Here is a 16,431-nt window from a genome sequence, read left to right as displayed (position 1 = left end):
TCAGGCACAGCCTCCATGCAGGGAGCCAACCTCTCAGCAGTGACTGAATTCATCCTCAGCGGCTTCTCCACCTTCCCCCACCTTCAGCTGATGTTCTTCCTGCTGTACCTGCTGATGTACTTGTTCACGCTGCTGGGAAACCTGCTCATCATGGCCACCATCTGGAGGGAGCGCAGCCTCCACACGCCCATGTACCTCTTCCTGTGCGCCCTCTCCATCTCCGAGGTCCTCTACACCTTTGCCATCACCCCACGCATGCTGGCCGACCTGCTCTCCACCCACCACACCATCGCCCTCATGGCCTGTGCCAGCCAGATGTTCTTCTCCTTCACGTTTGGCTTCACCCACTCCTTCCTGCTCACCGTCATGGGCTATGACCGCTACGTGGCCATCTGCAACCCCCTGCGCTACAATGTGCTCATGAGTCCCCATGGCTGTGCCTGCCTGGTGGCCTGGTCCTGGGCTGGAGGCTCCATAATTGGGTTGGTGGTGACATCTGCCATTTTCCAACTCACTTTCTGTGGGTCTAATGAGATCCATCATTTTGTTTGCCATGTAAAGCCTCTTCTGAAGTTGGCCTGTGGAGAAAACGTCTTCACTCTGGACATGGGCGTGGGCCTGGTGTGTTTCACTGCCCTGCTGGGTTGCTGTCTTCTCATCCTCCTCTCTTATGCCTTCATCGTGGCCGCCATCTTGAGGATCCCCTCAGCCGAGGGCCGGCACAAGGCCTTCTCCACGTGTGCATCCCACCTCACTGTGGTGGTCGTGCACTATGGCTTTGCCTCTGTCAGCTACCTCAAGCCCAAGGGTCCCCAGTCTCTGGAAGCAGACACCCTGATGGACATCACCTACACAGTCCTCATCCCCTTCCTCAGTCCTATAGTTTTCAGTCTCAGGAACAAGGAGCTGAAGAATGCCATGAAAAAGACCTTCCTCAACAAATTCTTTCCCCATAGCTCCTGAAATGGCAGGTTTTGTAACAGGAGATGTGGCACGTAGAGGCATTTCAGTCTATTATCTGTAAAATGGGAATAATCATGCTGCACTGGTGATGATTCCTGTTTGTGAATTTCCACTTGTCCCCACTCAGCAACTTCTCTATAAATGCTAGATGTCTGCTTTCTCTCCTTTTCCCGTCTGGTTGACCTGATTCCTCCTGCATTCACTGGAGTCACAATCTCCCCAATATTGACCTTGTGAGTTAATTTCCTCCTGTTTACTGTGCCTGAGAGCAGCATGAAAGAGGGGACGCCCATGTCTTGTGTTGGGGAATCTGCGTGCATAATTTATCTTCACTGTGTGAAGGAGGGATGCTTGCTCTACCTAAAACAATGATGACATAAACAGCGGCAGTGATCTGGTGCCTGCTGTGTATCAAGAACTGCACTCTATGCTTTGGAGACCTCATCTCTCTCATGTATCATATTGAGGGAAGGAAAGCATTGTTGACTGTTGTTGTTTTTCATTTCAAGTCTTCACATTTTTGGAGGTAGGGTGTCTTCTCCTATGAGTTGCTTTTGTTGGCTGAGTGAATGATAGGTCTAAGGATACAAATTATAGAAAGAAGAGAGAGGGGATCTGAAATTCTCCTTCTAAGATAAGCAATATGGAAAGAGATGGGGGAAGACATGTGAGAGGGAAGATGAAGTGGTGGTTGGTTTGAGGAATAGGGGAGGAACAGGTAGAAAAACCAGATTGCTAGCAGTTGATGGGGACCTAGGAGGGGATGATGGACCCAGTGGCTGGTGAAGAAATATGGGGAAAGAGCAGGGACATAAATGGACATTTTATAAGGTTAATAACATGGCCATAAAGTACCTGATGTAAATCCCCTTTCTGGATGCCCTTGAAATACTCAATAAAAATCCATTTCCCTTTCATGGGTTGTGGAGTCAGATAGATTGGGGGGATGCATCCACAGGCTGGGCCTGCTTCAAGGGAAGTGCTCAGGCAGAATCAGGTAGCCGCTTTGGGTTACGCTCCATTTTTAAATGAGGCAATGGATGCAGTGAGGTTTGGTACTTGCCCAAAATCAAGAAGCCAGGTAAGTTCATGGATGTAGAATGGGGTCGACTGAGTGAGTCTTCTGTAGTAATGGGTCTCCAACTTGAGGGCACATCAGAATCAGGCTGCTGGGTCTCACCTCAGAGTGTCTAATTCAGCAGGTCTATGGGGATGGGCAGGGGGGACTCTAGAATCTTCATTTCTAACAAGTTCCCAGGTGATGCTGCAGCTGGTCTGAGGATGACACTTTGGGAAACACTGCTGTAAAGAATCCTTAGCTCAAATATGAAGCCACATATTTGAGTTGGAGGCAGAAGTAGCTTTTCTTTATCACCCTTTCTCTCTCTCTCTTTCTCCCTCCCTTCCCCCTTTCCCTCTCTCCCTCCTTCCTTCCTCCCTTTCTTCCTTTCTTTTTAATAGTTATGAAGATAACAGTTTCCCATTTGTTGAGCATTTATCATCAGCTATTATGGTCTTTAAAAAAATACCTGTATTGAAATGTACTTTACATACCATATAACCCATATGAAGATATGTGTAATCATTACCACAGCGAATTTAGAACATTTTCCTCATCTCCAAAAGAAAGCTGTACCTTTTAGCTATCACCTCTCTTTCTTCCCTTCCTTCTAGTTCTAAGCAACCATTAATCTACTGTCTCTATAGATTTGACTTATCTGGACATTTCATATACATGGAATCATACGATATTTATCATTTTGTGTCTGGCTTCTTTCATGTAGCATGTTTTCAAGGTTTATCCATGTCACAGCATGTATCACTAATTTCATTCTTTTTTTTTTATAGCTGAATAAAGTTGAATTGTTTGGATATATGACATTTTGTTTATCCATCCATCTGTTGATACATTTTTTGGTTGTTTCCACATTTTGGCCACCATGAGTGTTTCTGCTATAAACATTCATGTATAGGTTTTTGCGTGGACCTATGTTTTCATTTTGGGAGGTATATACCTTCCAGTGGAATGGATGGGTCATACGGTAACTCTATGTTTAGTTATTTGAGGAACTGCTAGACTCTTTTCTAAAGAGGTTGCACCATTTTTCATCCCCACCAGCAGCGTATGAGGGTTCCAATTTCTCCACACCCTCACCAACGTTTGTTGTTATCTAACTTTCTGATTGTAGTCATTCTAGAGGTATCTAATTGTGGTTTTGATTAGCATTTCCCTGATGGATGAAGACAGGTAAGGTCTTAAATGCTTTGCACACATCAATTCTTTTACTCCACGAGGGAGGTCAGATTATTAGTTCCATTTTCAAGATGAGGAAATTGAGATATAAAGAGATTAAGTCTGCTAGCTAAATCTTTCTCCTGAAGTGGAAAAAAACTAGAATTCATTAAGGTGGAGCTGGGGCTCAGAAGCATACACTTCTCAGGGGTTATGAGGAAGGGAGGCCAGCTGTTCCAGGAAGGGATGAAAACCTGGATTGGAAAGAAAAGACCGGTTTTAGCAGGCACCAAATGAAATAAGCCCAGACCTTGAAAATATGCTGACCTCAGGAGGTTAGGAAGAAACGCCCAATGTGAGAGGACTGGGGAGACATAACCTAACCTTGACAAAAACTGGCTATAGGCATTCTGTGTTTGCTTTTCCTTAGCAGTGGTATTAATACGGAAAAGAGTGTCATGTTTAAACATGAAGTTGCTTGAGCTAAAACAAACAAAACAAAAAGAACTGAATCCTTTTAAAGCCAGGTTCCTGGGTTATACTGAGAAGACTTAAGATAGTTAATTAGCAATATTTTGGGACATCCTTTGCTTCCCCTATAAATGGTGAAGGAATACCAGATATAAGGACTGCCTTCTTGAAGCTGTCACATGCAAGGAATGTTTAAGTGGCCAGCACAAGCCTTGAGGTGTAGCCAGTGCTCTTTGGCAAATCACAGATCTGGAGACTTTTCGAACATACCGATTGCCCTGGGAAATATGTAAGAGTCAGACTATGTGAATATGAAGGAGCTGACAGCAAAGGTGACTTCTGAATTATATCCAAGAGTGCCAGTGTGGTTCTCTGTGGTCATAATAGAAAAAATCAATTTATTCTACTTTGATTGACCAATGACAACACTTCCTGAAATTTAAATAAACCATATTTTTACTCCTTTATTTTATTTACTATTAGTTGTATTGTAAATTTAAAATGACCAAAGAAGTTGAACTTAGTGAATGTATGTTGTTTCTCTAAGTGGCATATTCTAGACCCAAGGGCTGGGTCAGGACTAGAAGAATAAGGCAAGGTCATGAAACTGCAGTGCTGCTTCCTGTCTTTATTTAAAATGTTGATATATTGTCCATCGTGAATTTTTTACATTAATTTTGATTTTGTAAAATATTGCGTAAAATATGATTTATCTTAATTACTGAATTTTGTGGTGGCCCCCTAAATTTAGCTGTCAGTGTGAGTCTCTCACTTGCCTGACCCTAGTCCTGATACTGTTAGACATCCCTATCTCCCCCAACCCCCGAAAATACCTTGCCTTTATTTTCCCTGCAACAGTTCAAAAATTTGAAGCCATCATTCACTTATCTGGTGATGGAAAATAGAGATAAATGCCAAAACATCAGTGTCAACACAACCAGCATCTTTGGGTGATGACCCTCCCATCACAGGAGTGAAGACAGCCCTGCCCCTCTGCCCACTAGTGTTGGCTAGGACCACCCTGGCCCCCCCAGGGCCTGTCCTCCCCTCCCCTCTATTATTCAGCTTCCACTTTCTTATGTTCTTCCACCGCCTGCATTCCTAGCTGTTTGCCATTCCTTACTAATGGTACCTGCTGTGCCACCTGCTTTGGTATCCTAAGGTGGGGCCAGAGCCCAGAGAGGTGATTAAAGGGCCTGGAGCACAGAGAAAGGCTGCTGATGGAGAGATCTCCAGACTTTAGGGGTCCCCCCTCCTGGTGCTAATGGAGCCACCGTGGGCTTCCATGCTAACTGCTCAAGGCAAAGACCGTCCTGAATGATGCAACCTGCTGCCTTCTCTTCTCTTGTTCTGCCCTTCCGCAGTGTAGACCCTGACAGCCATGCTTGTGGATGAAAGTCCAGTCCCCTCCTCAAGGATGTTTTTCTTCCCCTCCACCCTCAACCCCCACAAGCTGTCTCTGTCCAGCAGCCAGAAGGATCTTTCGAAAGGGAAAACTTAAAAAATCCCCTGTCTGTTTATATCCTTGGGACACAGTACAAATTCTCCTGTGATCAGCTCCATGCTTCATCTTCAACATTACACCCCAGTCCTCCCCAGCTCTTCAGCCTCTCTAACATCCTGGTTATCCCTGCAATAAACCAAGCACACTCAGACCTTACAGGCTTTGCCCATGCTGCTGCTTCTACCTGGAATACCCTTCTGCTGGCATCACCTACACATCCATTGGCTTGACCTTAAACGTCACCTCCTCAGGAGAGCCTTCCCTGATTTCCCCATACTGAGTCACCACTCCTATTATAAGCACTCATAGCAACTTCTTTCTTTCCTCATAGCTTTTATCACAATGTATCATATATATTAATCAGTGTGATTATTTGTTTAATAGCCACATCTTCCTCTCTCAACTGAAAGCACTGAGATCAGTGTCACATCTAATCAGTTCCGTGTTGAATCCCCAGTGGCATCTGAAAACATGCCTGGGGGAATTGGAAAGATGGCAGAAGAGTAAGATGTGGAGATCACCTTCCTCCCCACAGATACACCAGAAATACATCTACACGTGGAACAACTCCTACAGAACACCTACTGAACGCTGGCAGAAGACCTCAGACCTCCCAAAAGGCAAGAAACTCCCCCACGTACCTGGGTAGGGCAAAAGAAAAAAGAATAAACAGAGACAAAAGAATAGGGACGGAACCTGCACCAGTGGGAGGGAGCCGTGAAGGAGGAAAGGTTTCCACACACTAGGAAGCCCCATCGCGGGCAGAGACTGTGGATGGCGGAGGGGGGAAGCTTTGGAGCCACGGAGGAGAGCACAGCAACAGGGGTGCAGAAGGCAAAGCGGAGAAATTTCCGCACAGAGGATCGGTGCTGACAGCCACTCACCAGCCCGAGGCTTGTCTGCTCACCCGCCGGGGTTGGGAGGGGCTGGGAGCTGAGGCTCGGGCTTAGGTCAGAGCGCAGGGAGAGGACTGGGGCTGGAGGCGTGAACACAGCCTGAAGGGGTTAGTGTACCACGGCTGGCCGGGAGGGAGTCCGGGAAAAAGTCTGGACCTGCCGAAGAGGCAAGAGACTTTTTCTTCCCTCTTTGTTTCCTGGTGCGTGAGGAGAGGGGATTAAGAGCGCTGCTTAAAGGAGCTCCAGAGACGGGCGCGAGCCGCGGCTAACAGCGCGGACCCCAGAGTCAGGCATGAGACGCTAAGGGTGCTGCTGCCGCCACCAAGAAGCCTGTGTGCGAGCACAGGTCACTATCCACACCTCCCTTCTGGGGAGCCTGTGCAGCCCGCCACTACCAGGGTCCTGGGATCTAGGGACAACTTACCAGGGAGAACACACGGCGTGCCGGGGCCAAATCCAAAGCTGAGCCCCGGGAGCTGTGCGAACAAAGAAGAGAAAGGGAAATCTCTCCCAGAAGCCTCAGAAGCAGCAGATTAAAGCTCCACAATCAACTTGATGTACCCTGCATCTGTGGAATACCTGAATAGACAACGAATCATCCCAAATTGAGGAGGTGGATTTTGAGAGCAAGATTTATTATTTTTTCCCCTTTTCTGCTTTTTGTGAGTGTGTATGTGTATGCTTCTGTGTGAGATTTTGTCCGTATAGTTTGCTTTCACCATTTGTCCTAGGGTTCTATCCATCTGTTTTGTTTTTTTCTTAAAAAATTTTTATTTCTTAATAACTATTTTTTATTTTAATAACTTTATTTTATTTTATCTTCTTTCCTTCCTTCCTTCCTTCCTTCTCTCTCTCTCTCTCTCTCTCTCTCTCTCTCTCTCTCTCTCTTTCTTTCTTTCTTTCTACTTTTTCTCCCTTTTATTCTGAGCCATCTGGAGGACAGTCTCTTGGTGCTCCAGCCAGGCATCAGGGCTGTCCCACTGAGGTGGGAGAGCCAGCTTCAGGACACTGGTCCACAAGAGACCTCCCAGCTCCACGTAATATCAAACAGCAAAAATCTCCCAGAGATCTCCATCTCAAAACCAACACCCAGCTACATTCAACGACCAGCAAGCCACAGTGCTGGACACCCTATGCCAAACGACTAGCAAGACAGGAACACAGCTGCATCCATTAGCAGAGAGGCTGCCTAAAATCATAATAAGGCCACAGACACCCCAAAACACACCAGCAGACGTGGACCTTCCCACCAGAAAGACAAGATCCAGCCTCATCCACTAGAACACAGGCACTAGTCCCCTCCACCAGGAAGCCCACACAACCCACTGAACCAACTTTAGCCACTGGGGTCAGACACCAAAAACAACAGGAACTACGAACCTGCAGCCTGCAAAAAGGAGACCCAAAACACAGTAAGAGAAGCAAAATGAGAAGACAGAAAAACACACAGCAGATGAAGGAGCAAGATAAAAACCCACCAGACCTAACAAATGAAGAGGAAATAGGCAATCTACCTGAAAAAGAATTCAGAATAATGATAGTAAAGATGATCCAAAATCTTGGAAATAGAATAGAGAAAATGCAAGAAACATTTAACAAGGACCTAGAAGAACTAAAGATGAAACAAGCGATGATGAACAACACAATAAATGAAACTAAAAATACTCTAGATAGGATCAATAGCAGAATAACTGAGGCAGAAGAACAGATAAGTGACCTGGAAGATAAAATAGTGGAAATAACTACTGCAGAGCAGAATAAAGAAAAAAGAATGAAAAGAACTGAGGGCAGTCTCAGAGACCTCTGGGACAACACTAAATGCACCAACATTCAAATTATAGGGGTTCCAGAAGAAGAAGAGAAAAAGAAAGGGACTGAGAAAATATTTGAAGAGATTAGAGTTGAAAAATTCCCTAATATGGGAGAGGAAAAAGTTATTCAAGTCCAGGAAGCACAGAGAGTCCCATACAGGATAAATCCAAGGAGAAACATGCCAAGACACATATTAATCAAACTGTCAAAAGTTAAATACAAAGAAAACATATTAAAAGCAGCAAGGGAAAAACAACAAATAACACACAAGGGAACCCCCATAAGGTTAACAGCTGATCTTTCAGCAGAAACTCTGCAAGCCAGAAGGGACTGGCAAGACATATTTAAAGTGATGAAGGAGAAAAACCTACAACCAAGATTACGCTACCCAGCAAGGATCTCATTCAGATTTGATGGAGAAATTAAAACCTTTACAGACAAACAAAAGCTGAGAGAGTTCAGCACCACCAAACCAGCTTTACAACAAATGCTAAAGGAACTTCTCTAAGCAGGAAACACAAGAGAAGGAAAAGACATACAATAACAAACCCAAAACAATTAAGAAAATGGTAAAAGGAACATACTTATGGATAATTACCTTAAATGTAAATGGTTTAAATGCTCCAACCAAAAGATATAGACTGCATGAATGGATACAAAAACGAGACCCGTATATATGCTCTCTACAAGAGACCAACTTCAGACCTAGGGGCACATACAGACTGATAGTGAGGGGATGGAAAAAGATATTCCATGCAAAAGGAAATCAAAAGAAAGCTGGAGTAGCAATTCTCAAATCAGACAAAATATACTTTAAAACAAAGACTATTACAAGAGACAAAGAAGGACACTACATAATGATCAAGGGATCAATCCAAGAAGAAGATATAACAATTGTAAATATTTATGCAGCCAACATAGGATCACCTCAATACATAAGGCAAATACTAACAGCCATAAAAGGGGAAATCGACAGTAACACAATCATAGTAGGGGACTTTAACATCCCACTTTCAACAATGGACAGATCATCCAAAATGAAAATAAATAAGGAAACACAAGCTTTAAATGATACATTAAACAAGATGGACTTAATTGATATTTATAGGACATTCCATCCAAAAACAACAGAATACACATTCTTCTCAAGTGCTCATGGAACATTCTCCAGGATAGATCATATTTTGGGTCACAAATCTAGCCTTGGTAAATTTAAGAAAATTGAAATCGTATCAAGTATCCTTTCTGACCACAACACTATGAGACTAGATATCAATTACAGGAAAAAATCTGTAAGAAATACAAACACATGGAGGCTAAACAACACACTACTTAATAACCAAGAGATCACTGAAGAAATCAAAGAGGAAATCAAAAAATACCTAGAAACACATGACAATGAAAACACAACGACTCAAAACTTATGGGATGCAGCAAAAGCAGTTCTAAGAGGGAAGTTTATATCTCTACAAGCCTACCTTAAGAAACAAGAAACATCTCAAATAAGCAACCTAACCATACACCTAAAGCAATTAGAGAAAGAAAAATTTAAAAAAACCCAAAGTTAGCAGAAAGAAAGAAATCATAATGATCAGATCAGAAATAAATGAAAAAGAAATGAAGGAAACGATAGCAAAGATCAATAAATCTAAAAGCTGATTCTTTGAGAAATTAACAAAATTGATAAACCATTAGCTAGCCTCATCAAGAAAAAAAAGGGAGAAGACTGAAATCAATAGAATTAGGAATGAAAAAGGAGAAGTAACAACTGACACTGCAGAAATACAAAGGATCATGAGAGATTACTACAAGCAACTCTATGCCAATAAAATGGACAACCTGGAAGAAATGGACAAATTCTTAGAAATGCATAACCTTCTGAGACTGAACCAGGAAGAAGTAGAAAATATGAACAGTCCAATCACAAGCACTGAAATTGAAACTGTGATAAAAAATCTTCCAACAAACAAAAGCCCAGGACCAGATGGCTTCACAGGTGAATTCTATCAAACATTTAGAGAAGATCTAACACCTATCCTTCTCAAACTCTTCCAAAATATAGCAGAGGGAGGAGCACTCCCAAACTCATTCTATGAGACCACCATCACCCTGATACCTAAACCAGAACAAGATGTCACAATGAAAGAAAACTACAGGTCCATATCACTGATGAACATAGAGGCAAAATTCCACAACAAAATACTAGCGAACAGAATCCAACAGCACATTAAAAGGATCATACTATATGATCAAGTGGGGTTTATCCCAGGAATGCAAGGATTCTTCAAGATCTGCAAATCAATCAACGTGATACACCATATTAACAAATTGAAGGAGAAAAACATATCATGTCAATAGATGCAGAGAAAGCTTTCGACAAAATTCAACACCCATTTATGATAAAATCCCTTGAGAAAGTAAGCATAGAGGGAACTTCCCTCAACATAATAAAGGCCATATATGACAAACCCACAGCCAACATCATCCTCAATGGTGAAAAACTGAAACCATTTCCACTAAGATCAGGAACAAGACAAGGTTGCCAACTCTCCTCACTCTTAGTCAACATAGTTTTGGATTTTTAGCAACAGCAATCAGAGAAGAAAAAGAAATAAAAGGAATCCAAATTGCAAAAGAAGAAGTAAAACTTTCACTGTTTGCAGATGACATGATACTATACATAGAGAATCCTAAAGATGCTACCAGAAAACTACTAGAGCTAATCAGTGAAGTTGGTAAAGTAGCAGGATACAAAATTAATGCACAGAAATCTCTTGCATTCCTATACACTAATGATGAAAAATCTGAAAGTGAAATTAAGGTAACACTCCCATTTAACATTGCAACAAAAAGAATAAAATATCTAGGAGTAAACCTACCTAAGGACACAAAAGAGCTGTATGAATAAAATTATAAGACACTGATGAAAAAAATTAAATATGATAGAAATAGATGGAGAGATATACCATGTTCTTGGATTGGAAGAATCAACATTGTGAAAATGACTCTACTACCCAAAACAATCTACAGATTCAATGCAATCCCTATCAAACTACCACTGGCATTTTTCACAGAACTAGAACAAAAAATTTCATAATTTGTATGGAAACACAAAAGACCCCGAATAGCCAAAGCAATCTTGAGAAAGAAAAATTGAGCTGGAGGAATCAGGCTCCCTTACTTCAGACTATACTACAAAGCTACAATAATCAAGACAATATGTTACCAGCACATAAACAGAAATATAGATCAATGGAACAGGATAGAAAGCCCAGAGGTAAACCCACGCACATATGGTCACCTTATCTTTGATAAAGGAGGCAAGCATATACATTGGAGAAAAGACACCTCTTCAATAATTGGTGCTGGGAAAACTGGACAGCTACATGTAAAAGAATGAAATTAGAACACTCCCTAACACCATACAAAAAAATAAAGCCAAAATGGATTAAAGACCTAAATGTAAGGCCAGACACCATCAAACTCTTAGAGAAAAACATAGGCAGAATGCTCTATGACATAAATCACGGCAAGATCCTTTTTGACCCACCTCCTAGAGAAATGGAAATAAAAACAAAAATAAACAAATGGGACCTAATGAAACTTAAAAGCTTTTGCACAGCAAAGGAAACCACAAACAAGACGAAAAGACAACCCTAGAATGGGAGAAAATATTTGCAAATGAAGCAACTGACAGAGGATTAATCTCCAAAACATACAAGCAACGCTTGAAGCTCAATATCAAAAAAACAAACCGAATCCACAAATGGGCAGAAGACCTAAATAGACATTTCTCCAAAGAAGATATACAGATTGCCAACAAACACATGAAAGAATGCTCAACATCATTAATCATTAGAGAAATGCAAATCAAAACTACAATGAGATATCATCTCACCCCTATCAGAATGGCCATCATCAAAAATCTACAAACAATAAATGCTGGAGAGGGTGTGGAGAAAAGGGAACCCTCTTGCACTGTTGGTGGGAATGTAAATTGATACAGCCATTTTGGAGAACAGTATGGAGGTTCCTTAAAAAACTAAAAACAGAACTACCATACGACCCAGCAATCCCACTACTGGACATATACCCTGAGAAAACCATAATTCAAAAAGAGTCATGTATCAAAATGTTCATTGTGGCTCTATTTACAATAGCCAGGACATGGAAGCAATCTAAATGTCCATGAACAGATGAATGGATAACGAATGGATAAAGAAGATGTGGCACATATATACAATGGAATATTACTCAGCCATAAAAAGGAACGAAACTGAGTTATTTGTAGTGAGGTGGATGGACCTAGAGACGTCATACAGAATGAAGTAAGTCAGAAAGAGAAAAACAGGGGCCTCCCTGGTGGCGCAGTGGTTGAGAGTCCGCCTGCCGATGCGGGGGATACGGGTTCGTGCCCCAGTCTGGGAGGATCCCATATGCCGCGGAGCGGCTGGGCCCGTGAGCCATGGCCGCTGGGCCTGTGCGTCCGGAGCCTGTGCTCCGCAACGGGAGAGGCCACAACAGTGAGAGGCCCGCGTACAGCAAAAAAAAAAAAAAAAAAAAAAAAAAAGTAAGAGAAAAACAAATGCCATATGCTAACACATATATATGGAATCTATGTAAAATAGATAGCTAGTATGAAGCAGCTGCATAGCACAGGGAGATCAGCTCGGTGCTTTGTGACCGTCTAGAGGGCTGGGACAGAGAGGGTGGGAGGGAGGGAGATGCAAGAGGGAAGAGACACGGGGACATGTATATGTATAACTGATTCACTTTGTTATAAAGCAGAAACTGACACACCATTGTAAAGCAATTATACTCTAATAAACGTATTTTTTTAAAAAAACTCTCTTGAGCCTCCTAATTTATGGAATTTGGAAAACCAATTCTCCCCTATCAGTTTCCAATTTTAACAGATTATAATGTGTATAATATATATACTTTGAAGTGGATGGAGGTTTCTCTAGGTCTAAAAACAAGGTCAAATTTTGTTAAAGTCCTCTATGTTTTTGAAAACAATATTTAATCTCTGTTTGGCAAGGAACATAAATATATTCAGGGGCTAATGTCTGTCTGTATTAATTGCATTATAATTCCCAAAGTGCATTTCTGAACTCTTAAAATTTCCAACTTCAATTTTTTATCTATCTACCCAATGTTGATTTAGCTATTTGTATTTTATATCTATTTCAGTAACGTTGTGCTATTTATTACTAATATTCTAGTGTATATTGTTATATAGGTTAATTACATTTATGCAGGTCTCTAAAATGTGCTTCTATCCTTCATAAAATATTCTTCTTTGTCCCATGGTGTGTGCATGTGTTTGTAATTTTTTTTATTATTTTGTATTGAGGTTTTGTTAATTTACAACATTATATTAGTTTCAGCTGTAAGTGCAGTAATTCAGTATTTTTACTGATTATACTCCATTCAAAGTTATTATAAGATAATGGGTAGGGCTTCCCCGGTGGCGCAGTGGTTGAGAGTCTGCCTGCCGATGCAGGGGACACAGGTTCGTGCCCCAGTCCAGGAGAATCCCACATGCCACGGAGCGGCTGGGCCCGTGAGCCATGGTCGCTGAGCCTGCGCGTCCGGAGCCTGTGCTCCGCAACGGGAGAGGCCACAACAGTGAGAGGCCCGTGTACCGCAAAAAAAAAAAAAAGATAATGGCTATAATTTCCTATATTATACAATATGTCTTTATTACTTATCCATTTTACAAGAGTAGTTTGTATATGTTAATCCCAGTCCCCTAATTTCCTCCCTCCCCCCTTCCCTCTCCCCTTTGGTAACCACTAGTTTGTTTTCTATTTCTGTGTGTCTATTTCTGTTTTGCATATATACTCATTTGTATTGTTTTTTAGATTTCACATATAAGTGATATCATACAGTATTTGTCTTTCTCCATCTGATCTATTTCATTAAGAATAATATTCTCTAGGTCTCTTCATGTTTCTGCAAATGGCAGGTTTCATTATTTTACTGGCTGAATGATAATTCATTGTAAATATATACCACATCTTTATCCATTCTTCTGCTGATGAGCACTTGGGTTGCTTCCATATCCTGGCTGTTGTAAATAGTGCTTCTATGATCATTGGGGTGCATGTACTTTTCAAATTAGTGTATTCATTTTCTCCAGTTATATACCCAGGAGTGGAATTGCTAGATCATATGGTAGTTCTATTTTCAGTTTTTTGAGGACCATCCATACTGTTTTGGCATCCTTTAACATTAACACATTGCTCAGTGAAAGTTCTATTTCACTGTTGCAGAGATGGCCTAGGCTTGTATCTATGCACAGACCATTTCTCTAAGTTACCTGGTTCCTTTTATTGGCATATGGTAACACGTATTATAATCATTGTTTCCTTAAATTCCATTTTTTTTCTGCTTTCAAGAGTACTGCCTAAACTTTCCTTTGGTGCATATTTGCCTGGGATACATTTGTCCATCCTTTTATTTTCAAACCTTCTGCTTATTTCCTTTAGAGGAGTAAATACGTTAATACAAAATACGATGGCAGAAATGAATACCAATAAAACAGTATTAAAATAAATATGAATGGGTCACTCAATAAAAGGACAATGACACTCAGAAAAAAATGTTAGAACCTCAATATCCAAAAATATGTTTTCTAGAACTGGCACACTATTCAAGAGGATATGACCCTGATCATCTGTGCCTGTCTTAAAAATTACACACCTGGATCTTTTATTTCTTTTCATCACCATTAATAAAAACCCAGGAACCAAACTATGTCTTAAGCACTTAATATACTGCTCTCACTTTATGTTTATCACAATGCTGAATGGTAAGCACTATTACGATTTACTCCATCTTACTGATGAAGATTTTGAGACCCAGACAAGTTAAGAAAGTAGTTAGACAGTATAGAGGTCTTCAGTTGCCATTTAATCTTATGTTAGAGCCTATGTTTTAACCACTGTGCCTTCATTCTATTTCTGATCTCACCAGATTCAGCATCCTTGTCTGGTCAGAACTATAGCATGGTGTCTGAATTCATCCTCATCGGCTTCTCCAACTTCCCTCAGCAGCTCCTGCCCACCTTCTTGCTGTACCTGCTGATGTACCTGTTCACACTGCTAGGGAACCTGCTCATCATGGCCACCATCTGGAGGGAGCACAGGCTCCACACACCCATGTACCTCTTCCTGTGTGCCTTCTCCATCTCTGAGATACTGTTCACTGTTGCGGTCACCCCTCGAATGCTGGTTTACATGCTCCACCCACCACTCCACCACCTTTGTGGCTTGTGTCAGTCACATGTTCTCCCCCACGTTTGGCTTCACCCATTCCTTTCTGCTCATGATCATGGGCTATGACCACTATGTGGCCATCTGCCACCCCCTGGGCTACAATGTGCTCATGAGAACACGTGACTGTGCCCGTCTTGTGTCCTGGTGGTGGGCTGGTGGCTCAGTCGTGGGGATGATGGTGACCTTGCCTGTTTTTCACCTCACCTTCTGTGGGTCTAATATGATTCACCATTTTCTCTGCCACGTGCTTTCTTTCTTGAAATTGGCCTATGGGAAGGAAACAGCTTCTGTCACTAGGGGTGTGATCCTTGTTTGTGTCACAGCCCTGCTGGGGCGCTTATTCCTCATCATCCTCTCCTATGTCTTCATCATGGCCGCCATCTTGAGGATCCCCTCTGCTGAGGGCTGGCAAAAGACCTTCTCCACCTGTGTATCCCACCTCACCATAGTGGTGGTGCACTACGGTTTTACCTCCATCATCTACCTCAAACCCAAAGGCCCCCATTCTATGGACAGTAGCACGATGGCCACCACCTATACAGTCTCCACCCCCTTTCTTAGCCCGATCTTTTTCAGCCTCAGGAATAAGGAGCTGAAGAGCGCCATAAAGAAAAGCTTCCACAGAACATTCTGTCCCCTAAGCTCCTGATGGCCAGGTTGGTGGTATGGAAGTGTGACAGATGGTTTGGGTTTAAATAATGCCTGTCTCTACAGAACTGTTGTAATGATTCAGGTCTGTAAAACACCCGCACTCCATAGGAGTTTGATGCATACTAGCTATTTGTTTCTCTCCACTATTTCCCCCTCTTGCCTAGGCTCTATCACCATAACCTCTTATTTATACCAAGTGAGATGAACTCCATCCAATTATCTATGCCTAAGAATGTGTTATCTATCTATAGGCCGGTGGGGAGCACCACATGGATGTGTCAGGACCCTGATGCATGTGGTTTTTCTTGAATGGACTAGCAAGAGAAGACTTTACCCCCCCCATCCCCCAAAATAAGAATAAACAAAATAACAAAAGATAGTAATAAATGCCACCAAAATTGAGTCTTTTTATGTATAAAGTACTGGGCCTAGTGTTTTATTATTATTATTATATTTTAATTATTACAAATGTACAAAGGAAAATACTTTCCCCAGAGAAAATGGTTTACTATTTCTCACTTGATTTTGGAGTTATAGACAGTAATGGATGTTTTTCTGTCAAGCTGAACTGAGTAAAGGATGTTAGAATTCAAAGTAGAGAGAGAGCCAAAGTGTGTG

The 16,431-nt window shown here is 41.8% G+C and overlaps 2 protein-coding genes across 2 annotated transcripts; both read left to right on the top strand.

Annotated features, from left to right (window-relative positions):
• On the top strand, nucleotides 1-963 carry LOC309803953 (olfactory receptor 10H1-like; the record flags this gene model as incomplete). Its single annotated transcript, XM_082620873.1, has 1 exon — nucleotides 1-963. Exon 1 carries the CDS (start codon nucleotides 16-18, stop codon nucleotides 961-963), a length of 948 nt encoding a protein of 315 aa, XP_082476999.1. The 5' UTR covers nucleotides 1-15.
• Nucleotides 964-14,883: 13,920 nt separating this feature from the next.
• On the top strand, nucleotides 14,884-15,811 carry LOC309803957 (olfactory receptor 10H3-like; the record flags this gene model as incomplete). Its single annotated transcript, XM_082620877.1, is given in 2 exon segments — nucleotides 14,884-15,125; nucleotides 15,127-15,811. Coding segments are annotated over 2 exon segments (918 nt in total). The 5' UTR covers nucleotides 14,884-14,892.
• Nucleotides 15,812-16,431: the final 620 nt, after the last annotated feature.

The sequence above is a fragment of the Mesoplodon mirus genome, assembly GCF_964341445.2.
Source record: "Mesoplodon mirus genome assembly, chromosome: 5".
NCBI lineage: Eukaryota > Metazoa > Chordata > Mammalia > Artiodactyla > Ziphiidae > Mesoplodon > Mesoplodon mirus.
Note: the sequence above shows the minus strand (reverse complement) of the source record. Positions and strands in the feature narration are given on the sequence as shown.